The 25,629-nt window shown below is 37.3% G+C and overlaps 1 protein-coding gene across 3 annotated transcripts in view; it reads left to right on the forward strand.

Moving 5' to 3' along the window:
* The window catches only part of RAP1GAP2 (RAP1 GTPase activating protein 2), a 695,842-nt gene that overhangs the window by 511,560 nt on the left and 158,653 nt on the right, over window positions 1–25,629 (forward strand). For all 3 annotated transcript variants that reach the window (XM_053706286.1, XM_053706284.1, XM_053706285.1), the window contains 2 exons: window positions 595–648; window positions 745–828. In XM_053706286.1, coding sequence (XP_053562261.1) covers window positions 595–648; window positions 745–828 — 138 coding nt within the window. The remainder of the gene's footprint in view (window positions 1–594; window positions 649–744; window positions 829–25,629) is intronic.

Genomic DNA, 25,629 nt, shown 5'->3' on the forward strand with positions numbered 1-25,629 from the left:
ATATATATATATATATATATACATACATATACACACACACATACAAAGCAAATGCACCCCCAGGAATTTTAGACTTCGCAGTGTCAAACTTTGACGCTTCGGTGACTGAAATATCCCCTTCATCAGAATCTGAACACCTCCAGATTTTGTGATACTTAAGGGATTGTATTGCCTTGCTTTTTGTATGTTACTCTGTAGCCGATGAACTTGTTTCTCCCTTCATGTTGTCCGGATAAGGATGATTCCATCACAATCTCTAATGGACCTGGAGAGAAACTGTGTGGATTCCAATTATGAGCCCCTAGATCACAGCTACAGAGTCTACTTCTGTGAAAATGGGGATATGTTTGAGTCTGTTCGTGCGCGTGTGTTTATGTGTAGTCTGTGTATGCTATCGATGAGCCTGTTTATGTGTATATGCATGCACGTGTGTATGTGTGTGTATGTGTACGTACGTGTACATATATATATAGAGAGAGAGAGAGAGAGATTTGATGGTTTTTTATGTTTTTCATTGTTCAGTAAGACCAAATTAAATGGGGCAACTACTATGTGTTCTTTTCGTGATTTTTTTTTTTTTTTTTATCCTTTAAGGCGTTATGCGATGATGCCACGGGACTAAAATTCAATCCTGTTCTCTACCCTAAGGTATGAGGTGTCTGGACAATAATACGACTTTGCAATTTACATCTGCAGCAAACTGTAACTGTGCTTATAATTGTCAAACCTTATTTTATATTTCAGGCTTCTCAAATGATTGTTGCCTATGATGAACATGAAATTAACAACACATTCAAATTTGGGGTTATATATCAGAAACTCAAACAAGTAAGTAACTTCTACTGGGTTTAAGAACGGAATATTTAAAAAGTAACATATCAGGAGGTGTACTTTTAAAGTGATCCTATAACTAATACAACTTGATGATTCGTAGACTGGTTCTAGAGGAAAGAAAAGTAATTGTTGTTGGAGATATTTTGCCAGCAAACATGCAGTAGCTCTTCCACATTTTATTAATATAATATTATTCCTCAGCTATTCTAAAAGGTATTGACAAAATCTACACTGAAGATGCCCTGAAAATTTAGGGAGTCACAATTAAAGGTATAGAAAGATAAAAATCTAAATGTGCATGGGTGCATTTAAATTTAAAATGAAAACATGTTTGCAATATATTTTCATTAACAAAAATGCTTCTTGTAAAATGTATTACTGTATTTCATTGGCATATGCACATATCCTGTGAGGGTCCATGCACCAGTATTCAAACACAATGCCTGCTTTCTTCTGTAAAGACATATATTGTGTCCAACAAACCGCTGCTGACTCTATGAGAAGGTGTGGGGTTTGAATACTGGTGCATAGGCTCTCACTGCACATGTGTGTTTGCTGCAGAAAAATAGAAGAATATTAGAGACATTTTTGAAAATAGAAGTATATTGCAATACTGTTTTTATTTCAAATAGAAATGCACCCATGCACATTTTAATTGTAATATCTATCCCATTAAAGAGACAGTATACACAAATTTTCACATAACTAGATGTAATAGACACTACTATAAAGAAGAATATGCACAGATGCTGATATAAAAATCTAGTAAAAAAACTTACTTTGAAAAAACACTTCCAGATGAGTTATCTAAATGGACCATCTACAAAACATTTATGCAAAGAAAAATCTAGTATACAATGTCCCTTTTAAGGAGACTTACTACTGCTGACAAGTATCAAACAAGTTAAATTGTATTCATCATGTTGGTGTGGTCTTTTTACATTTCTCCTTGAATTATTTTTTTTGCTATTACTGGTATATTTTTTTAGCATATGGAATACAGTATAACAGAATTTAATATCTATACTTGGTAAGATTTGTAAGGTTACTATTGCCATCATAACTTCTCATTTTATTAATTTAATATCTCAAGGTCTTCCACAGATGGTTATTTCTTTTACAATAAAGCAAACTCTTTTGCTGTTATAATGACTTTATAGAAAAGATTTTTTTCTACATTTTTTCCATCAGAATTGTATGATAGCAGTTGCAGAAATTTGCAATAAAACATAAAGAGGAAATCAAAATAAACGTAGAGGAACTATAAATAATAACTGAACTATAAATGTGTCCCTGATATTAGAAAGCAACATAATAGATATGCAGGATACAAAACCTTTAAACATTTCTCTTTTAAAGGATCACTGTCATATCGCTTCATGAATGTGCGTTTGGTATTAAGTTGTCAGCAATATGAACGTGACCTCGCTGGAAAGCATTGCGCTTATGAGAGCGTGCTTCCATAGCCTCCTATGGAAGCCTCGTTTCTGATGCCATGAAATGTAAAAATATATGTGTATGATTATACACATATTAACTTATAAATGTAGCAGCTAAATACGGCGATCGGTTAAAACAAATAAAGAAGCTTTTCTACATGAAGTATCTTATAAGTCCTCTTTATTTGTTTCAATAGTCAATACTAGCGTTTGTAAAACGCTAGGATTTATTTTCACTTTAAGTTAACTGAAGTATACAAATTGCATTTTATGTGTCTGTGATAACAACAAATACTGTATATTTAGACAAGTACACACATTGATGAACAACAGACCCTTTGCCATGATGAAGCCAGAGCAGTGGACCAGAGAGCAACTAGACATGTGCACTGTCAAAAAATGTGTTTAATCGGATATTTGTTTTTGTTCATTTTTGCATTATTAGTTTTCTTCTGAATTGTATTCACTTGCTCATTCGTTTCGGATGAATGTTTGTGAACATAGTCGTTCGTAAAAAATATTTGTTATTTTCAATGGACAGCTAAATATGCAGCAATTTTAACACAAAATTTACATTAAGCAATTTGAAAATTAAAAATGATTGTTCATTTAATGCAAACAATAGTTACAGAACATATACAAAATTTCATGAAAAATGAAGAATTTATTTTACAGAAATTAAAGAATTCCTTTAATATTAAATGTAATATACTATATGAGACATAAATAAATTATAAGAAATAAATTTTTCTTTATATAATGTGGTGAGAGTCCACTTAGCCATTACTCCTGGAAATTGAATTCCTGGCCACTAGGAGGAGGCAAAGATATCCAAAACCTTCACAAGTTTTTATCCCTCTCTTTTCCCTTGAAAGGAGCAAGGTGTGAAACTCAGAAGAGAGCCGCATAGGAGAGTACTTGGCTTGTGAAAAAAAAAAGGGGGGGGGTGGATTAAGCGCTCCGGAAAGAGCAAACTAAAGTGAAATAGTGATATCTAATATTAATAAATAACAAAATTAGTCAAAAATGATGAATATTATATGTGAGAACAAAAAATGCCAAAAGCGTGGCATTTTTGTTCACACATATATATTCACCATTTTTGACTAATTTTGGTATTTATTATATTAGAATCACTATTTCACTTTAGGGTTTGCTCTTTCCGGAGCGCTTATCCCACCCCCCCCCCTTTTTCTTTTCACTGTGTTAGTCCTATTATTGGAGATTATAATAGACCATTTAGGGATTTAAGCTTACACCTCACAGATAGCACTCACCAACACCCCCCCCCCATAGAGTACTTGGCTGTGCAATGTAAATCTCCTGTGGGAGTTCTTGTCCACAAGCCCTGCCACAGGTGTTGCTGTGATTAGCCCTTCAGCCTTCTCCTGTTTGGCCATGTTGATGTATTCCCTCAGTATATCCTCTGCCTGTTTAGTACAGTACTGGATGGACTCCCCTGCGGTATAAAGGCATATCAGCTGGGTATGAAAAGTGGAGTGAGTGTCTTTTTGGCTAAGTACCTCTAGTCACACACAGCCCAAAGGCTATCAGTAGGTACACAAATATGTGTATATCCTAGTCAGAGGTCAGCTTACAGGTGACACGGGAGTGCTGTGGCTCCTTTAAGAATGGTTATAATTGTGAGCTTATGCTTACTATACTTTAGTGCTATAGCGGCTCTGTTTAGCGCACTCCCCCATACTCTCCCTCCATCTGCACTCATAGAGTGGTAATTGATGGTACGGGGTAAGTTTGCGCAGTGCGGACACCTTAGCTCTCTGGTATGGAGAGTGTTAACATATTTCTTGCTGTGATTGCTGCTTTCAAGTGCTTTCTCCTCACTTCTGGCGGCCATCACCTCGATACGGATGTGTTGATCATTTCTCTGCTGAGAACTGTCTATTCTGGGTGAGACCCTTGAGGATAGGTCTAAAGCCTTTTTTTTCCAACCAACAAATGCATGCTTTGTCAAACTGACTACTCTATTTTAATGTAGGGGGGGGGGGTCTTACTTTATGGCTCACATTTATTGATCCTTCATTACTCGAGCTTGCTGTTATATTTTTGGTTAAACTGATTCTCATATAGATCATTGAAGCTAAGGAAAAAAATTCAACCTCTGTCTCATAAAATTTGTCCCTTTGGAGGTGAGATAATTTCTGATGGTCAGGAATCTAATCCTGATCAAGATATGGTATACATTTTTGCTTAGCTAAGAGAGATTTTAGTTTTTAAGTGTCTAAGACCTTAAACCAGCTATGTTAAAAACACACACAAAAAATTGATTTCTCTCTTTTGCTAAACCTCCTTGTAAAGCGTTGGGGATTCTTTTCCCTAGGTGTAAGTATCAATTGCCACTCCAGTTGTATGACTTACTATTGCCTTTGAGGAAAGTTCATCTTAAGGACCCTATGAACACCAATTTGGTTTCTTTCTTTAGAAAGGCCATGTTTTCCTAAAAGATGGGTTCCATGTTTTCAACCGACTTTGACATCCCATGATGTTATTGCAGTCTCTTTCTTTGATATAAAGCTATTGAGCTATTGTTCATTCCTGGTTGAGAGCTTCCCAATTGTTTTTAACATGTTTATTATCAGACCAAGCTCACATATTGAATCTCAAAATAATTCTGATTTAGAGCCTGGCTCAGACAGGGATTTAATGTGTTTGTTTTAGCCCAGCAAATGGGAAAGTCAGTATTGGGTAAGTAATTGCACACATAAACTCTTAGTTCACCCTCAGGTTAGACACTGACAGGCAGCAATCAATCAAGTTGTACTTCACGATTCTCTTGTGATTGGCTTCTTTCATGACTGTATTTCTCATATGGATGAATGTTATGAACGAAATTTGTGTTGTGCAAAACATTTTGATTATTGGCATATGATAATTTGTTTTTTCGTTCATAAATGAATGCAGCAAATAAATATTTTTTTGTTATTTTTGCATCAGTTTCCAAACAAATACACTTCTCTAAGCACCTACATGGTGGAATCCGGCAACGCCAGAGAGTGCAGCTTATAAAACTCAGCCTCTACAATTCCCTCACAATATAAACATACTGTTTTAATACCCTTTTAATTTGGCACATATGTTTTTACATGAGAATTACATATGAACTGCAGATTAAATAGTGAACTTAAAGGGAAACATTCCAGTCCAAAATATAAACTAAACTGCACATAGATATATTGCATCTTTGAATAGAAAAATATTTGCAATATACATGTATTGGCAAAAATGCTTCTATTAAGAGTTATCACTGTTTTTAGTGTTAACATTTTTCCTCTGCACGTGCATGTGAAGCATAGCTAGATATTTTCCCTGCACCCATACTTTAAATAATGCAGCTGCTAGATCATCAGTGGGGCTTGTATATGTCAGCAATATAATGAATTGAGTCATTGCCAGATTGGTACAAGCACCTTAGGCTCTCCTGAACAAGTGTTGTGTTTAAAAGCTGGTGCTACGGTGCATACTTAAATACACTTTTGAAACAGCTATAGCTTTTATTAGAAGTATTTCTGCTAATGCATGAATATTACAAAATTGCTTCCGTTCAATACAGAATGCACACACATGGGTTCCAATCTTTGGCTGGAATATCCCTAAAATAAAGAAAGATGCTTAATAACTGTAAATAAGCAGATATAGACTTGATGTGCAAACAATGGCACTGCACTCAGTTTATTTAAATTGAAAATGTGTTTATTACATCAAATGCTCCAAAACTTCACTCCCCCTCAGGGGTCCTTTTTTTTAGCTATACCCTTATTTAAAGGGACATTGTACTCATTTTCTTTCTTTGTTTCATCTAAAAGAGGGCATTTTAGAATGTATTTAATCTTTTTTGTTTTTAAATATATTTTCATTTACTGAGTAAATCAATGTCTGTTACACTTAAAGAGGTGTGTTCCTTTCCCTACACCAGTAAAGTAAAGGCAGTTGTCCTCATCAGCCATTAAGCATTAGCAGAAGATAACACCTAATACTGCATTGATAGTTTCAGTTTAAGTGTAAACAGCTTTTACATAATTGTTTTCTTTTTTAGTCAAAAATATTTTTGATGTGTAAATATGGCTTTTCCATACTCACGATAGAAGATTTTACATACAACGCCCCCTTAAGTTTCATAGAAAACTTTATTAAAAGCCACAGTTTTCAAATGCTAATAACCTTTAACACTGGTATTTGCAATGGAAAACAAATTTATAGGGAAGAACCTGTATAAGATTTCTTGAAAGCGAACTCCCAATTTGCTATGTCACATGGCAGGGAGTCAAGTCGAGCAGGAGTGCATGGGAACGGAGTTCCTGCACTATTTTTGCAGGAGGAACCAAGTTCCTCTGGACAGAGGAACAGAAATGCTTCCAGTAAACACTACTGCTGCTGATGGGAGGATCTAGAGGAAGTCTGGTTAGAGGGATAGTGAGATCCTCTAGTAATGGTTAGTAAATTTCCTACAATACACTAAATGCAAGCCAGTCAGTGGTCCTGCTGTGTGATCCCCGGCACTGTGTGGAACATATTCGCCTAGATTTAGAGTTCTGCGTTAGCCGTCAAAAGCAGCGTTAAGGGGTCCTAACGCTGCTTTTGGCGCCCGCTGGTATTTAGAGTCAGGCAGGAAAGGGTCTAACGCTCACTTTCAAGCCGTGTTTTTCCATACCGCAGATCCCCTTACGCCAATTGCGTATCCTATTTTTTCAATGGGATCTTCCTAACGCTGGTATTTAGAGTCTTGGCTGAAGTGAGCGGTAGACCTTCTACCGACAAGACTCCTAATGCCCATGGAAAGACTGTAGTTAAGAGCTTTATGGGCTAACGCCGGTATATAAAGCTCTTAACTACAGTGCTCTAAAGTACACTTACACCCATAAACTACCTATGTACCCCTAAACCGAGGTCCCCCCACATCGCCGCCACTATAATAAATATTTTTAACCCCTAATCTGCCGACCGCACATCGCCACCACCTACATTATCCCTATGAACCCCTAATTTGCTGCCCCTAACATTGCTGACCCCTACATAATATTTATTAACCCCTAATCTGCCCCCCCAATGTCGCTGCCACCTAACTTCAAGTATTAACCCCTAATCTGCCAACCGTACCTTGCCGCTACTATAATAAATGTATTAACCCCTAAACCGCAGCACTCCCGCCTCGCAAACACTAGAATAAATAGTATTAACCCCTAATCTGCCCCCCCCCCCCAAAGTCGCCGCCACCTAACTTCAAGTATTAACCCCTAATCTGCCAACCGGACCTCGCCGCTACTATAATAAATGTATTAACCCCTAAGGCTATGTCTAACCCTAACCCTAACACCACCCTAAGTTAAATATAATTTTAATCTAGCGAAATAAATTAACTCTTATTAACTAAAGTCTTCCTATTTAAAGCTAAATACTTAACTGTAAAATAAACCCGAACATAGCTACAATATAACGAATAATTATATTGTAGCTATTTTAGGATTTTATATTCTATTTTTACAGGCAACTTTCTATTTATCTTTAACTAGGTACAATAGCTATTAAATAGTTATATAAACTATTTAATCGCTACATAGTTAAAATAAATACAAATTACATGTAGAATAAATCCCTAACCTAAGTTAACAATTAAAACCATAAACACTACACTATCATTTAATTAATTAAATAATTACCTACAATTAATACAATTTAATAAACTATACTATAATACAAAAAAAATAAACGCCTAATAATATACAAAAACTAAAAAAGAATTGCAACAGAGTTTAAACTAATTACACCTAATCTAAGCCCTATATAAAATAAAAATCTCCCCAAATAAAAAATTCCCCTACCCAATTCTAAAATACAAAGTAATCAAGCTCTTATACCAGCCCTTAAAAGGTCTTTTTGCGGGGCATGCCCAAAGTAATCAGCTCTTTTTGAGGATGGAGCTCCTCGTCGGATGGATGAAGATAGAAGATGCCGCTTGGATGAAGATGTCTGCCAGTCCGGATGTCCTCTTCTGCCCGGATAGGATGAAGACTTCTGCATGGTCTGGATGTCCTCTTCGGCCCCATCGGATGACGACTTAGGCCTGGCTGGGTGAAGATGACTCAAGGTAGGGAGATCTCAGGGGGGTAGTGTTAGGTTTATTTAATGGGGGTTTGAGTGGGTTAGAGTAGGGGTATGTGGGTGGTGGGTTTTAATGTTGGGAGGGTTGTATTTTTTGTACAGGCAAAAGAGCTGATTACTTTGGGGCATGCCCCGCAAAAAGCCCCTTTTAAGGGCTGGTAAAAGAGCTGATTACTTTTGTATTTTAGAATAGGGTAGGGAATTTTTTATTTTGGGGGATTTTTTATTTTATTAGGGGGGCTTAGATTAGGTGTAATTAGTTTAAACTGCTTGTAATTCTTTTTTATTTTTTGTAATTTTAGTGGGGGTTTTTTTTTGTATTATAGTATAGTTTATTTAATTGAATTTAAATTGTAGGTAATTGTAGGTATTTATTTAATTAATTTAATGATAGTGTAGTGTTAGGTTTAATTGTAACTTAGGTTAGGATTTATTTTACATGTAAATTTGTATTTATTTTAACCAGGTACAATAGCTATTAAATAGTTAATAACTATTTAATAGCTTTTGTACCTAGTTAAAATAATTACAAAGTTGCCTGTAAAATAAATATAAATAATAAAATAGCTACAATGTAACTCTTTAGTTATATTGTAGCTATATTAGGGGTTTATTTGATAGGTAAGTATTTAGTTTTAAATAGGAATAATTTAGTTAATTTTAGGAAATATTATTTAGTTTAATATAAATTATATTTAATTTTACCGGGGGTGTTAGGGTTAGAGTTATGTTTAGGGGTTAATAACTTTATTATAATAGCGGCGACGGTGCGGGCGGGAGATTAGGGGTTAATAATTGTAGGTAGGTGGCGGCAATGTTAGGGAGGGCAGATTTGGGGTTAATACAATTTATTATACTGTTTGCGAGACGGGAGTGCGGCGGGTTTAGGGGTTAATACATTTATTATAGTGGCGGCAAGGTCCGGTCGGCAGTATTAGGGGTTAATAAGTGTAGGTAGGGTAGCGGCGACGTTTGGGGGGGCAGATTAGGCGGTTAATAAATATAATATAGGGGTCGTCGGTGGTTAAGGGGCAGCAGATTAGGGGTTCATAGGGATAATGTAGGTTGCAGCGGTGTCCGAGCGGCAGATAAGGGGTTAATAAATAATATGCAGGGGTCAGCGATAGCGGGGGGCGGCAGATTAGGGGTTAATAAGTGTAAGATTAGGGGTGTTTAGACTCAGGGTTCATGTTAGGGTGTTAGGTGGCAGACTTAGAGAATGTTTCACCATAGGAAACAATGGGGCTGCGTTAGGAGCTGAACGCTGCTTTTTTGCAGGTGTTTAGGATTTTTTTTCAGCCAGCTCAGCCCCATTTGTTTCCTATGGGGATATCGTGCACGAGCACGTTTTCCCAGCTTACCGCTACCAGTAGGCAACGCTCGTATTGAGAGTTGAAGTGGAGCTAAGTTAGGCTCAACGCTCCCTTTTTGAGCCTAACGCAGCCCCTCAGACAAACTCTAAATACCAGCGTTGTCTTAAGGGTGCATTGGGAAAAAAGCAGCGTTGGCTACGCGGGTCTTTACCGACCAAACTCTAAAATCTAGCCGATTGTGATTACATTTCTGTGTGGCTTGCTCTGGGGTTATTTAGCTCCCCCTCAGCAGAAATAGGACTATTGCACCTTAAGGGCTCGATTTATCAAGCCTCTACGGCTGCAAGGTTCTCTTAAGAACTTGCTCGCCGTGATTTATCAAGCAGCGGGTCACCAGCTGCTTCCCTAACATCTACGCCACCTCTATTGTGGTGAAATTTCAATCTTCTCGGTCGAGTCCCGATTGACAGCTCCTGCCCATGCGTGATTGGGCTGTGCGCGGGTAGGGGGGCGGGATTGCGCTCGTGTGCAATGGCGAATACCTGCAGGTAATTTTGCCCCGCCACAGGCGAGCTGAGGGCATACAGGGGCGCGTATACGTGCCCCTGTACGCCTCAGCGTTAATAAATCTAGCCCTTAGGTAAGTCTCTGTGACAGAAGAGGGATTCTCAGGCCCAAAGGCAACCATTCAACCCTTCATTGGATTTAATTTGCTTTCATTAACCCAAGTGTATAGATAGACATATAAATACATTCTGTGTTTGTGTGTATATATAAAACAATATTAATTGTGAGGGGGTGGACGTCTTGGTGAGTTCTCACACTTTTTTTTGTAGGACTTGACCCCTGGTTACATGCTTGTTAAAATGAAAAATTACTAAAACATTTAATGAAAGACAGGTTAGCTCAGGGTTTAAAGTGAATGAATATAACGTTGAGAGTTGCAGGTTTAATCTACAGTCTAATGTATTTTGTTAGGCATTGTATTTGTTAGGTGAATGAATATACTTTGTGAGGCATCCATTAGAGCTTATACTGATTTATCCTAAACCTAAACAATTATCACAGACATCTCAGAGATATAGAACCTGTTCTCTATAGAACTCTGGCAGAGAACAAATTATTTATTGTAATTACAAGTTTCAAAAAAGAAAAATACCCTTTGTTAATGCCTAGAATTTGTTCTAAATCAAAAGTACAAAAGTTGGGAAATGTATTATTTTTTTTATTTCTTAACAAAAAGCGTAAACTCTGTGTCCTCCCCAAATTTCGAGCTGTTTGTGGTTAAAGGGATATTACATTTTCTTTTGTGATTCTGACAAAGTATACAGTTTTAAAAAGTCTCCATTTACTTTCAAAATCTGCTTTGTTCCCTTGGTATTATTTTGTCTGGCGCATGGCAGGAAATAGTGCTGCTGCCATCTAGTGCTCTGAACCCGTGCACGTCTCCTGAACTTAAGTCCCTGTTTATCAACAAAAGATACCAAGAAAATGAAGAAAACGATAATAGGAGTATATTATTAAAATTGCATCTGAATCATTAAAAACAAAAATAGTTTTTTTTGGTAAGACAATGTAGTTTGTGTTTGCATGCAACTCTTGGGTGCACATGCAACGTTTAAATGGACATGAAAGTTAAAGGGGATACTAACCCCTCATTTTTTCTTTCCATGATTCAGATAGAGCATCGCAATTTTAGGCAACTTTCTAATTTACTCCTATTATCAATTTTTCTTTGTTCTCATGTTATCTTGATTGAAAAAGCAGTAATAAAAGGTTAGGAGCCGGACCATTTTTTTAGTTCAGCACCTTGGTAGAGCTTGCTGATTGGTTTGCTACATTTAGCCACAAATCAGCAAGTGCTACCCCATGTGCTGAACAAAAAATGGTCTGGCTCTAAAGCTTACAGTACTGCTTTTTCAAATCAAGATAGCATGAGAACAAAGAAAAATTTATAATAGGTGTAAATTAGAAAGGTGCTTGAAATCTCATGCTCTATCTGAATCATGAAATAAAAAAATTGGGTTTAGTATCCCTTTAAATTAAACTGTCCTGTTTGAGATAGAGGATGACATTTTAAATGAAATGCTCTAACATATTACATTGCACTTTAGTGCATCCAAGCGAAACTGATAAGAGAATGAAGAGAAAAATTCTGTGACTGACAGTTCTGCTTGTAGTCTAACAGGAATTTGCCACCAGGACCACTAAATACAGTAGAATTGCATAATAAAAAGACAATGCAATAGCTCTTAATCTGAAATGTCAAATAAGAAGTAGATTTTTTTCTGACAAGTCTGTTTCCCCCCCCACATTTGCTGTCCCTCTGTGTCATGTGACAGCCATCAGCCAATTCCAGATTAGTATACATACACTGTGAACTTGTGTGTATCCTCAGTAGGAGCTGGTGGTGCCTCATATAATGTGTTTATAAAATGAAAAGTCAATTGGAAGTGTCTTAAAACTGCATGTGGTTTGTAAATTTTGACTTTAGTGTCCCTTAAAGTGAAAGTCAACCATAGCGTTTTTGAAACGCTAGGGTTGAAAGTTGAAACAAATAAAGGTCACTTTCATTCATGAAGTATATCCAAACTGTTGCTAACACCTAAGTGTGCAACCCTAGGGGGTGCTATAAGACTGCCAATGTCTAAGTGTATCCACAAAAGGCCCTTAGCCAACTAATAAGACACATCAAAACTGATATGATCCCAACTAACAAATATATAAACCAGTAGTAGGATGGAAATTAAATCAAATTCCTAATATGAATTAGGACTAGTATATGAAGTAAAAAGTATATGGTCCAGTGTACAATACCCCAGTCAAAAGTTAGTTGGTAAAGGAATATAATATATTGATTGATGATATATAATAACCGTACAGTAGTTATATATTAATTAAACATTACACTATATTGGTAAACTTAGCTGAGACCAAATATGGAGGTCTAATGAGTATAAGTCCAGTGTAAATGGGTTCCAAAAAAGTACATCAGTCGTGGAGGTTCATCTGAATATGTCCTCCTATATGATGGGCAGCTCCTCTCATGAAGTCAGGATGTTGGATCCAGGTAATCCATGGAACAAAAATAGGCTCAGGCTTCCAAAGTGTAGTGAAAAGTGATTTATTAAAAGTGTATATGTATACAATACATCCAAACCAAAATAATAAAAACAAATGTTTTAAAAAACAGTTGCAACGCGTTTCTCAGCCAAACTGGCTGTTTCATCAGGCATCTGTCTTAACAGTTGAAGCTCTAGCTTTTTATAACACGTAAAACATGGTTGCCCCACCCCTACCCCTCCCCTAGCCCCATGTTAAAACAATTAAGCTAATTAACATTTTACTATTGACAACAAGAAAATATGCAAATAGCAATTGGTTACAATGAAAAAACAAGTAAATATGCAAATAGCAAATGGTTACAATAAAAAAAACACACATGCCTTAATCCCATGCATATAGTAGTAAATGATTCCAATAAAAACCCACATTCCCCAATCTCATGCAAAACAGAATAATCCCATCTGCATAGGCATGACATAATACTTAGTGGCAAAATACAAACACAAACCCTCCATCTAAAGATCAGTCCACGCCATTTGACCCTGTGTTAATTCATGAAGTATAAGATATTTCATGCAGAAAGTGCTTTTATTCGTTTCAACCGTTCGCCGTTCTTAGCTGCTAACCGGATTTGCCGCACGGCTATTGGCTAAGAGGTGAAAATGTCACCTCATAGCAAAAAAAAAATTTTGGCCGTGGGCTGCCGTAGAAGCTAAGAACGGCGAACTGTTGAAATGAGTAAAAACACTTTCTGCATGAAGTATCTTATACTTCATGAATGAAAGTGCCCTTTATTTGTTTCAACTGTCAACCCTAGCATTTCAAAAACGCTATGGTTGACTTTCACTTTAAGTAAGAGTCGAGCACTGACTATCAAAACGGTTTATGAAGTCTGAATCAAATTTTTCCCCTTTCATTCAGTAACAAATGAAGCTGTGTATGTGAGACCTTTCACTGAATGAAAGGGGAAGGCAGCAGCAGTGGGAACACACACTGTAACTTGGTTTTGGCACAGTGTGTACGGCGTCTGATTGGCTGTACCTGGCTGCATAAAAAGTAAGAAAACAAAATGTGTTCTAGCTATTGTCCTGCGGGCTGATAGGTTCCCGGATAGGAAATCTTTCAAGCCATGATCACAGGTACCAGGCAGTATCACAATGCCTGCATTTATCATTACATGAACAGCTGCTTGGGCAATGCCGCCCTGCTGTCAATCACCCCCATCTGACTCATTTGGGGAGATTTTAAACCGCCAGTTTAGAGCTGGCAGAGAGGTATTTGGAATAGCAGATTAAGCCTGTAGTATCCCTACCCATACTGAACATTTCTTTACCTAGGTATAGGCTATTGAGTAACTTGGCAAACTCAGCCAGCAGAAGAAATTACAGTGGGAGGTGGGAGAGATAAAGCTCTAAATGTTCATTTTCAATTGTTCTTTTCAAGTATTGTACAGAGAAAAAAATAACAAAGGGAAGACTTTGATTGATAAGATAATGAGATCTGATCTGTCTGCAAGCTTAGCCTATTTTGATGGGCTGTGGTTTCAAAGAGCAAATCCAGTTTTTTCTTTTTGCAAAAAGAAGCATAAATGAGCAATTTCTCATACATTTTATATGCTGCAGCTGTTATAACAAGTCATGGCGAACACATTCATAAAAAACTATTTTACAGTGAACTGTCCCTTTAAGTATACAGTATGCACTCTGGTGTAGTGGACCACCATTTTCAGGTTTACATTATAAGAAAAGAAGAAAGTGAGTATTTGGTTAATTAAAAATGTTTGTTGTAATTTCCTTTTCAAATATTATCCTTGTAAAAACTATTTTCGGTTTCTGCCAGTCCATTACTTATGCCTGTGTCAGTAAAGTTGTATAAAGGGCTGCAGATGCCAAATACTTTAACTATCCAGAACATCTGCAAATTTGTTTCACTTGTTTTCTTTTTTCTTTTTTTATGAGACATTTCTAAAGCATTTGTTTCCTATCTTTACTAAGTTTTACTAACACAGTTAGCGTGTCTTTGAAAGAATTAGCTATGAAACCATGTGCGTGATGGAAATGCTGTAATTAGGCAGAGAGGAATTAATCTACTAATTTGTCACACAAAATTCCAGCAGGCATCTTAATTATCTTCAGATTGTGCACCTCTCTCTTTTGCCAAAGCCTCATAGCTGCCAGTGTTCCCTCTGTTTGATGTGCTGTATGCGCAGACAGTTTTTGTCTATGTAACAATATGAAAATAGAGTTTAATTTTGTTCCCTATTTAGCATTTGCACCTAAATAAATAAGTGAAACGAGCAAAAATTTCAGTTAAACGTACATATAGCTTTGGTTGTGACAACAAAAGTTTTTTTTTTTTGGTATGTTCTTTTTTTTCTTTTTTTTTTTTTTTAAGTAAGTGTTTGTTCTTGAATATTAAATAGATTTCTAGAAAATATAAAGGTTTAGGGTAATGTGTGTGCATGGTGTTTACTGTTGTGTATGCTAAATTTAAAATCTGAGGAAGCGTTGTAACACTGTTGATTTGAAGAGACATAGAAGCAGGAATATTTAATAAGGCCTTGTAGTTTCCATTGCTGCTGTAAACTAGGCCTTAGTGTGTAACCAGTGGGCGGTTCTAGACAAATTTTACTGGGGGGGCAAGGTGGGGCCAGCGTTTAATCAGAGGGGCACATTAAAAAAACAGAAACAAAATACTAGAAGAAGAAAAACAACGTAGAGGCATACGTCTCATTTCAAGTAACCATCCCTCCCTACTTAACACGGGGAGATACTGTTGATTACTTTACTCAATAAATGTATTATTTATCAAAATGCAAGTTTAAAATACTGGACATTTTACTGTCCATTATTTCTGTGAAGATTTTACTGAACAGCTGGCAACCCTAGCATCATATTGAGCCTTCCGAACATAGGAACAGCATGGAGGCAAGCACCTCAAATCAGCTCTTCAGTCTTTAGAAAGTTTTATGGGCATAAAAAAAAATGTCTGTGGGCATACCCACCCATGCAGCCTTCAGAACATTTTTTATGGGCATACAAGAGAGACCAATTCAGGCTTCACAATGGTGGTATAAGGGTATAAAGGACTAACCTGTTGGAAATTATATTATAAAATCCCACTTTTTACATAGTATATGGTATATAGGAATAAATTGAGAGCATATCGCATAAACCTAAACCATTATTAATATTTTCTAGTAATATATAACCAGCATGGGGACTGTAAGGTGTTGGTTTCATGGGGGGGTGTCAGGTCAGGCCGAAGCCTCGAGCCCACTGTCTCACCTGGAGCAGATGTAGATTACCTGATAAGGATATCCTTAGAACAGACTCAGACCATGCAGCAATGATCCAAAACTATTCTCTTTTATTGAAAGACACACAACATGTCTTATAGACTACAGTAACAGTAGATAGGGTTAATTTGACGACACGTTATGGCCGCGTCATTTTACACAGTTATACACAGTGTTATTCTGGAAATTCACTAGCTCATAAACAATATCTATAGTCATAATAAGCAATGCATCTGCGAGAACAACAAGGTCGCTTGAACATCTTATAGAGATAGTACCCTCCCTGGCCTAGTGCCCGGGACATCTACAAGGTTAACTGGCTCAGCAGAGTAAAATAACAAGCATATATTTCTCACTACAGAATAACTCATTATAATAAAGTTTAATCATTACAAAGATGGTTGCAAAAGACAAAATGGCGCCCAAGAACAAGATGGCGCTACTTACGCTAACAATAATTCCTAACATACCATCCTTTTATTCTAACAGAGAATAACATAGAAATAGACAGGCGCAGAAAATGAGGAAAGCCTTTAACAACAGTATGAGCCTAATTACTCCGGTAACAGAACTCTGTGTGAGAATACTAGAGAGAAAAATATTCACATGTCATGGTATAATTTTATAGGGCACAAATTTGTCACTGCACATAGGTGCGGGCCTCTCCAATACCTTCCGTCTACCTTCCAGCATCCCAAAAACTACCGGTCTATCTGCACAATGACCCAACCAGCCCCCCATCTACCCCCAAAACAACGCTGCATCTTTTATTTCTCCACCTGCATTGCTAGCACCCCCCAATATGTCCAACAGTTCTTTCTCCACAGTAAAGCATGACATGGGTAACAGCACAACTGTCTCTAGGTGGCCTCTGATCACTTTAAGAACAGTCCTTTGTCCTCTTAGAGCACTCCCACCTTCCTCAGACACTTTGCTTTAATACAGTTCATTTGCAGTAGGGGTGCTTATCCAGTGTTCTTCCGCAGGGAGATGCTGGAAATCTGATGGTTTGTTCATGGGGTAGACAAGGCAGCCAGTGGATCCCCATAGCAAGCAGACACTCGAGTCAGAAGGATACTAAGAAGGAAACAGAAACAGCACAAGATGAGTACACACCCCAATACAATCACAACTATGTCCAAATAAAACTTTTTTCATCTTTTTTTGTAAGCATCACAATTCCTTTAGCTTAACTCATCCTATGTCATTTAAAACCAAGAAAAAATATTGTTGATATATAATACAAACTAAATACATTGATACTTTTACAGAGAATAATTCACAGCTTTCTCTATACAATTTAAACGATACTTCATGAATACTAAGCAAGTGAAGACTGCTAGACTTCATCAAGAGGCTGAATGTCTATGCTAAAACTTATGCTAAGGCCTACCTTGTAGCAAAAATGGAAAAAAATAAAACGGTCAATAAAAATATTTTCTTTAAAAAAATGAATCTCTTTGCACAGTTACTTGGAACTACTAAAATAAAAGACCCTAGTGTTTGCTTTATTCTGCAAAACTACTATCTGTAATGTTTATAATTCTCCAACTATGATCCTAATAGTCAACAATCGCATCTGATATAAACACTACTAGTTTACTAATTATTTTATGCAACCTAAATTTTCTCACACTCCTGTATGAGGAAAGAATACAATCATAACATCATTTAAAACTACAAAATCTCTTAAAGGTAAGCACATCTTTATGGTAAGATAAATCCTTTCTTTGACAAACATCTGGAATTACCAAATTCAAATTGCAGATACCATACCAATTAATAAAAGGAAAAAATAAATTTGCTTTCATAAACTATAATTATGCTACTCTCTAAATAAATATTTCTCTGTATAATTAATATAAACTTCTAGCTGAGACATGTCCGCATTATGTTCTATAGGGTGAAGGGTCTAAAATATTCTGATGTATTGAAGCATTTTCTTTAAACTATAAAGGTACAAACATATTTTGTTATACTCAGTGGGCCATTCAATAGGTAACAATACTGCAAGGTTTAGAGTGACGCTTATCTAAAGGGTTACTTTGTTTAAGTACATAAACTACAATGTGCACTAATACCAATAAGGCATGCTTTTCTGTAGACAAAACTATATGACTTCTTATAACTAATATGATCAACAGAAAATAACGCCAATACACGAGCATACAAAACAAGAAATATAAGTAAATGAGTTATAACAATACTACCCTTATTTTATTGGTTGACCATGTAACAGCATAACAAGTCCTCAATATCAAGAGAATAAATAGCAAGGCACAGTCAAGAGAAGGATAGTCTTTATGTTCTGACGACACACATCAGAGGAAACAGTCATGAATTACCCAGAGTCCAGTTCTGGGGCTGGTACCAGCATGCAATGCAAAGAATGGATCCAAATATAGTTCAGCAACTTTTACTGCAGTATGGGTGGTTAAAACAAGCTTGACAAAAGGTCTTTTATCTTCATTTGTTCTCTCTTTAAAAGGTTTACTTTCAATCTTCAATCTTTTGAAGAGTGCACTTATGGAATTTTTTCTGTACAGATTTTACCTAAATATGGAAAACTCAAAAATAATTCAGTTAGTGTCTTTAATCTCTGGATACAACTGCATGATCTCATCCTGCAAATACAAATATTGTGTTAAGAACAAAATAGAAAAATAAAAACATTTTAGGTTCACTTTCTTACTTAAAATACTTAAAACTTAAAATACTTAAAATAATAATCACCTAACTCACACAAAGATACTCATCAATACTCATCCATACTTCCCCCTTGTTTACGTGAAACATCCCATGTGGCACACAAACACAATATAACTAATAAACTAAAGACAAATCATGCACTCCACTAATGCATGCAGAATACTATTCTCAATAGCAAGCAACATCAAATACACCTCACTATGCAATATGCCATTCATACAGCATGCTTCCCCCACGCAGTCACGAATGAGAAAAACATAACAATCTCTTAGAAAACAGTTAAAACCACTTGTCCATTCCACAAAACATTAACTGCAGACACAAACTTTAAACAACCACAATAAACCTGAAATTCAACACACATACTGACATCCACTGAAACACAGCACTCGCAAAACACTACACATAATTAAAATCCTATAAGAACCATCTATACCCTGGTTCTGCAACTTCTACTAATGCACAATACTATGAGATCATACTAATGATACAATCACTGCAGATGTTCAATAAACTCCAGTTGCATATTTACACATAAAATCCCTAACCATAAAGTTTACAAAGGAACACACAAACACCTACTCCTGCCCGCATGCACCATGCAAATCCACTGTTAAAGGGACAGTCTAGTATAAATTAAACTACTTTCATTATTCAGATAGGACTTTTAATTTTAATCAACTTTCCAATTTACTTTTATCATCAAATTTGCTTTTTCTCTTGGTAGTCTTAGTTTAACTAAACATAGGTAGGCTCATATGCTAATTTCTAAGCCTTTGAGGGCTGCCTCTTATATCACAGGCTTTTTAAATCTCTTTTCAACACAAAGAGACAGAAAGTACACGTGGGCTATATAGATAACACTGTGTTCAGGCACAGAAAGTTATTTAAGATCTAGCACAATACAATGCTAATTTAAGACAATAGATAATAAACAGTCACAGTCATTGTGATCAGGGGGCTGGAAGAAGTTCCTAGATACTGTACAAGGTAATCACAAAGGTAAAAAGTATATTAATATAACTGTGTTGGTTATGCAAAACTGGGGAATGGGCAATAAGGGATTATCTATATTTTAAAACAATAACAATTATATGGTAGACTGTCCTTTTAAATAAATAAATCAGATGTGACACAAATAACTTGTGAAAACTCTAGAATCCAGTATATACTTTTACATAACCAAAATTTTAATAACAACACAATTATTTGATTTAACTTTGTTTAAAATTTGATATTCACCATTCTGCAGCTTTCTAGCCAAATATAAACAATTGCATATAAAAAAAAATGAGCTTTCTACAAAAGAATAATAATAAAATTTCCCCTTTAAATTATTCCCAATGATAAAATAAAAATGTATACTGACGTTCATTAAATAGCCTAAGCAAGCATAACCAGCATAAAAACACACTCACAGTGGGATGCAGGCTAGTTAAAGGGACATTTTACCCAAATTAAAAAAATTATCTTTAATTAAAACTGCTGACACAGTTAAATATACTAGTGTTTAGGCTTACAGTAAACCTCATAGTCTTCTCTGTAAATATTTCCTTAAAATCTCAGATTTTATATCAGTTTGCCTGTACCCCTTTAAATATTTTCACTCCTCTGTTTTTTTGTTTTTTTTTCCTTTCGCTAGTCTCACAGATCGCAACACTAGCGGCTAGATTTAGAGTTCTGCGGCCAAAGGGGTGCGTTCGCTACGCATGCTTTTTCCCCCCCCGCACCTTTTAAATACCGCTGGTATTTAGAGTTCACAGAAGGGCTGCGTTAGGCTCCAAAAAAGGGAGCGTAGTGAGCATATTTACCGCCACTGCAACTCTAAATACCAGCGTTGCTTACGGACGCGGCCAGCTTAAAAAACGTGCTCGTGCACGATTCCCCCATAGAAAACAATGTGGCTGTTTGAGCTGAAAAAAAACCTAACACCTGCAAAAAAGCAGCGTTAAGCTCCTAACGCAGCCCCATTGTTTCCTATGGGGAAATACTTCCTAAGTCTGCACCTAACACCCTAACATGAACCCTGAGTCTAAACACCCCTAACCTTACACTTATTAACCTCTTAATCTGCCGCCCCCGCTATCGCTGACCCCTTGCATATTATTATTAAGCCCTAATCTGCCGCTCCGTACACCGCCGCAACCTACATTTACCTATGTACCCCTAATCTGCTGCCCCTAACACCGCCGACCCCTATATTATATTTATTAACACCTAATCTGCCGCCCCCGCTATCGCTGACCCCTGCATATTACTATTAACCCCTAATCTGCCGCTCCGTACCCCGCCGCAACCTACATTATACCTATGTACCCCTAATCTGCTGCCCCTAACACCGCTGACCCCTATATTATATTTATTAACCCTAATCTGCCGCCCCCAACATTGCCTCCACCTACCTACAATAATTAACCCCTAATCTGCCGACCGGATCTCACCGCTACTCTAATAAATGTATTAACCCCCTAAAGCTAAGTCTAACCCTAACACTAACACCCCCTAAATTAAATATAATTTAAATCTAAACTAAATAAATTAACCGCTAGATTTAGAGTTCTGCAGCCAAAGGGGTGCGTTAGCTACGCATGCTTTTTTTTCCCCGCACCTTTTAAATACCGCTGGTATTTAGAGTTCACAGAATGGCTGCGTTAGGCTCCAAAAAAGAGAGCGTAGAGGCATATTTAACGCCACTAGCAACTCTCGATACCAGCGGTGCTTACGGACGCGGCCAGCTTCAAAAACGTGCTCGTGCACGATTCCCCCATAGAAAACAATGGGGCTGTTTGAGCTAAAAAAAAACCTAACACCTGCAAAAAAGCAGCGTTCAGCTCCTAACGCAGCTACATTGTTTTCTATGGGGAAACACTTCCTAAGTCTGCACCTAACACTCTAACATGTACCCCGAGTCTAAACACCCCTAACCTTACACTTATTAACCCCTAATCTGCTGACCACCGCTATCGCTGACACCCTGCATATTTTTTTAACCCCAAATCTGCCGCTCCATACACCGCCGCTACCTACATGTATACCTATGTACCCCTAATCTGCTGCCCCTAACACCGCCGACCCCTATATTATATTTATTAACACCCTTATCTGCCCCCCCACAACGTCGCCTCCACCTACCTACAATAATTAACCCCTAATCTGCCGACCGAACCGCACCGCTACTATAATAAATGTATTAACCCTAATCCGCCTCACTCCCGCCTCAATAACCCTATAATAAATAGTATTAACCCTAATCTGCCCTCCCTAACATCGCTGACACCTAACTTCAAACATTAACCCCTAATCTGCCGACCGGATCGCACCGCCTACTATAATAAATTTATTAACCCCTAAGCTATTCTAACCCTAACACTAACACCCCCCTAAATTAAATATAATTTAAATCTAACGAAATAAATTATTTCTTATTAAATAAATTATTCTATTTAAAGCTAAATACTTACCTGTAAAATAAACCCTAATATAGCTACAATATAAATAATAATTATATTGTAGCTATTTTAGGATTTATATTTATTTTACAGGTAACTTTGTAATTATTTTAACCATGTACAATAGCTATTAAATAGTTAATAACTATTTAATAGTTACCTAGTTAAAATAATTACAAAATTACCTGTAAAATAAATCCTAACCTAACACTACACTATCAATAAATAAATTAAATAAAATACCTACAATTACCTACAATTAAACCTAACACTACACTATCAATAAATTAATTAAATACAATACCTACAAATAAATACATTTAAATAAACTAACTAAAGTACAAAAAATAAAAAAGAACTAAGTTACAAAAATAAAAAAATATTAGAAAAATATTACAACAATTTTAAACTAATTACACCTACTCTAAGCCCCATAATAAAATAACAAAGACCCCCAAAATAAAAAAATGCCCTACCCTATTCTAAATTAAAAAAGTTCAAAGCTCTTTTACCTTACCAGCCCTTAAAAGGGCCCTTTGTGGGGCATGCCCCAAAGAATTCAGCTCTTTTGCCTGTAAAAGAAAAATACAACCCCCCCAACATTAAAACCCACCACCCACATACCCCTAATCTAACCCAAACCCCCCTTAAATAAACCTAACACTACCCCCTGAAGATCATCCTACCTTGTCTTCACCTCACCGGGTTCAGCGATCGGTCCAGAAGAGGGTCCGAAGTCTTGATCCAAGCGGCGGGCTGAAGAAGTCCATTATCGTGCTGAAGTCGGAAGTCCATCATCGGATGAAGTATTCTATCAAGCCCGCATCTTCAATCTTCTTTCTTCCGGAGCGGAGCGGAGCCATCTTCTTCCCAGCTGACGCGGATCCAACCTCTTCAAGCGATGCCTACTCGCCGAATGACGGTTCCTTTAAATGACGTCATCCAAGATGGCGTCCCTCGAATTCCGATTGGCTGATAGGATTCTATCAGCCAATCGGAATTAAGGTAGGAATATTCTGATGGGCTGATGGAATCAGTCAATCAGATTCAAGTTCAATCCGATTGGCTGATCCAATCAGCCAATCAGATTGAGCTCAGCATTCTATTGGCTTATCGGAACAGCCAATAGAATGAGAGCTCAATCTGATTGGCTGATTGGATCAGCCAATCGGATTGAACTTGAATCTGATTGGCTGATTCCATCAGCCAATCAGAATATTCCTACCTTAATTCCGATTGGCTGATAGGATTCTATCAGCCAATCGGAATTTGAGGGACGCCATCTTGGATGACGTCATTTAAAGGAACCGTCATTCGGCGAGTAGGCGTCGCTTGAAGAGGTTGGATCCGCGTCGGCTGGGAAGAAGATGGCTCCGCTCCGGAAGAAAGAAGATTGAAGATGCGGCTTGATAGAAGACTTCATCGCGATGATGGACTTCCGACTTCAGCCCGATGATGGAGTTCTTCAGCCGCCGCTTGGATCAAGACTTCGGACCCTATTCTGGACCGATCGCTGAACCCGGTGAGGTGAAGACAAGGTAGGGAGATCTTCAGGGGCTTAGTGTTAGGTTTATTTAAGGGGGGTTTGGGTTAGATTAGGGGTATGTGGGTGGTGGGTTGTAATGTTGGGGGGGGTATTGTATGTTTTTTTTTTACAGGCAAAAGAGCTGAATTCTTTGGGGCATGCCCCGCAAAGGGCCCTTTTCAAGGCTGGTAAGGTAAAAGAGCTTTGAACTTTTTAAATTTAGAATAGGGTAGGGCATTTTTTTTATTTTGGGGGGCTTTGTTATTTTATTAGGGGGCTTAGAGTAGGTGTAATTAGTTTAAAATTGTTGTAATATTTTTCTAATGTTTGTAAATATTTTTTTATTTTTTTGTAACTTAGTTCTTTTTTATTTTTTGTACTTTAGTTAGTTTATTTCATTGTAGTTATTTGTAGGTATTGTATTTAATTAATTTATTGATAGTGTAGTGTTAGGTTTAATTGTAGATAATTGTAGGTAATTTATTTAATTTATTTATTGCTCGTGTAGTGTTAGGTTTAATTGTAACTTAGGTTAGGATTTATTTTACAGGTAATTTTGTAATTATTTTAACTAGGTAACTATTAAATAGTTATGAACTATTTAATAGCTATTGTACCTGGTTAAAATAATTACAAAGTTGCCTGTAAAATAAATATTAATCCTAAAATAGCTACAATATAATTATAATTTATATTGTAGCTATATTAGGGTTTATTTTACAGGTAAGTATTTAGCTTTAAATAGGAATAATTTATTTAATAAGAGTTACGGCTAGATTTAGAGTTGGGCGGTAGCCTTCAAAACCAGCGTTAGAGGCTCCTAACGCTGGTTTTTACCGCCCTCTGGTATTTGGAGTCAGTCAGGAAAGGGTCTAACGCTCACTTTGCAGCCGCGACTTTTCAATACCGCAGATCCCTCTACGCCATTTGCGTATCCTATCTTTTCAATGGGATTCAGCTCTTTTGCCTGTAAAAAAAAACATACAATACCCCCCCCCAACATTACAACCCACCACCCACATACCCCTAATCTAACCCAACCCCCCTTAAATAAACCTAACACTAAGCCCCTGAAGATCTTCCTACCTTATCTTCACCACGCCTGGTTCACCGATCGATCCAGAAGAGCCTCCGATGTCTTGATCCAAGCCCAAGCGGGGGGGCTGAAGATGTCCATGATCCGGCTAAAGTCTTCATCCAAGCGAGAGCTGAAGAGGTCCATGATCCGACTGAAGTCTTCTTTCAAGCGGCATCTTCAATCTTCTTTCTTCCGGATCCATGTAGTTCATCCCGCCGACGCGGAACATCCATCTTCACCGACGACTTCCCGATGAATGACGGTTCCTTTAAGGGACGTCATCCAAGATGGCGTCCCTGGAATTCCGATTGGCTGATAGGATTCTATCAGCCAATCGGAATTAAGGTAGGAAAATTCTGCTGTTTCGATCAGCCAATAGAATGCGAGCTCAATCTGATTGGCTGATCGGATCAGCCAATCGGATTGAACTTGATTCTGATTGGCTGATTCCATCAGCCAATCAGAATTTTCTTACCTTAATTCCGATTGGCTGATAGAATCCTATCAGCCAATCGGAATTCGAGGGACGCCATCTTGGATGACATCCCTTAAAGGAACCGTCATTCATCGGGAAGTCGTCGGTGAAGATGGATGTTCCGCGTCGGCGGGATGAACATGGATCCGGAAAAAAGAAGATTGAAGATGCCGCTTGATAGAAGACTTCAGCCCGATCATGGACCTCTTCAGCTCCCGCTTGGATGAAGACTTCAGGCGGATCATGGACATCTTCAGCCGCCCGCTTGGGCTTGGATCAAGACATCGGAGGAGCTCTTCTGGATCGATCGGTGAACCCGGCGTGGT

Source organism: Bombina bombina, chromosome 3 (genome assembly GCF_027579735.1).
Source record: "Bombina bombina isolate aBomBom1 chromosome 3, aBomBom1.pri, whole genome shotgun sequence".
In the NCBI taxonomy this organism is placed as follows: domain Eukaryota; kingdom Metazoa; phylum Chordata; class Amphibia; order Anura; family Bombinatoridae; genus Bombina; species Bombina bombina.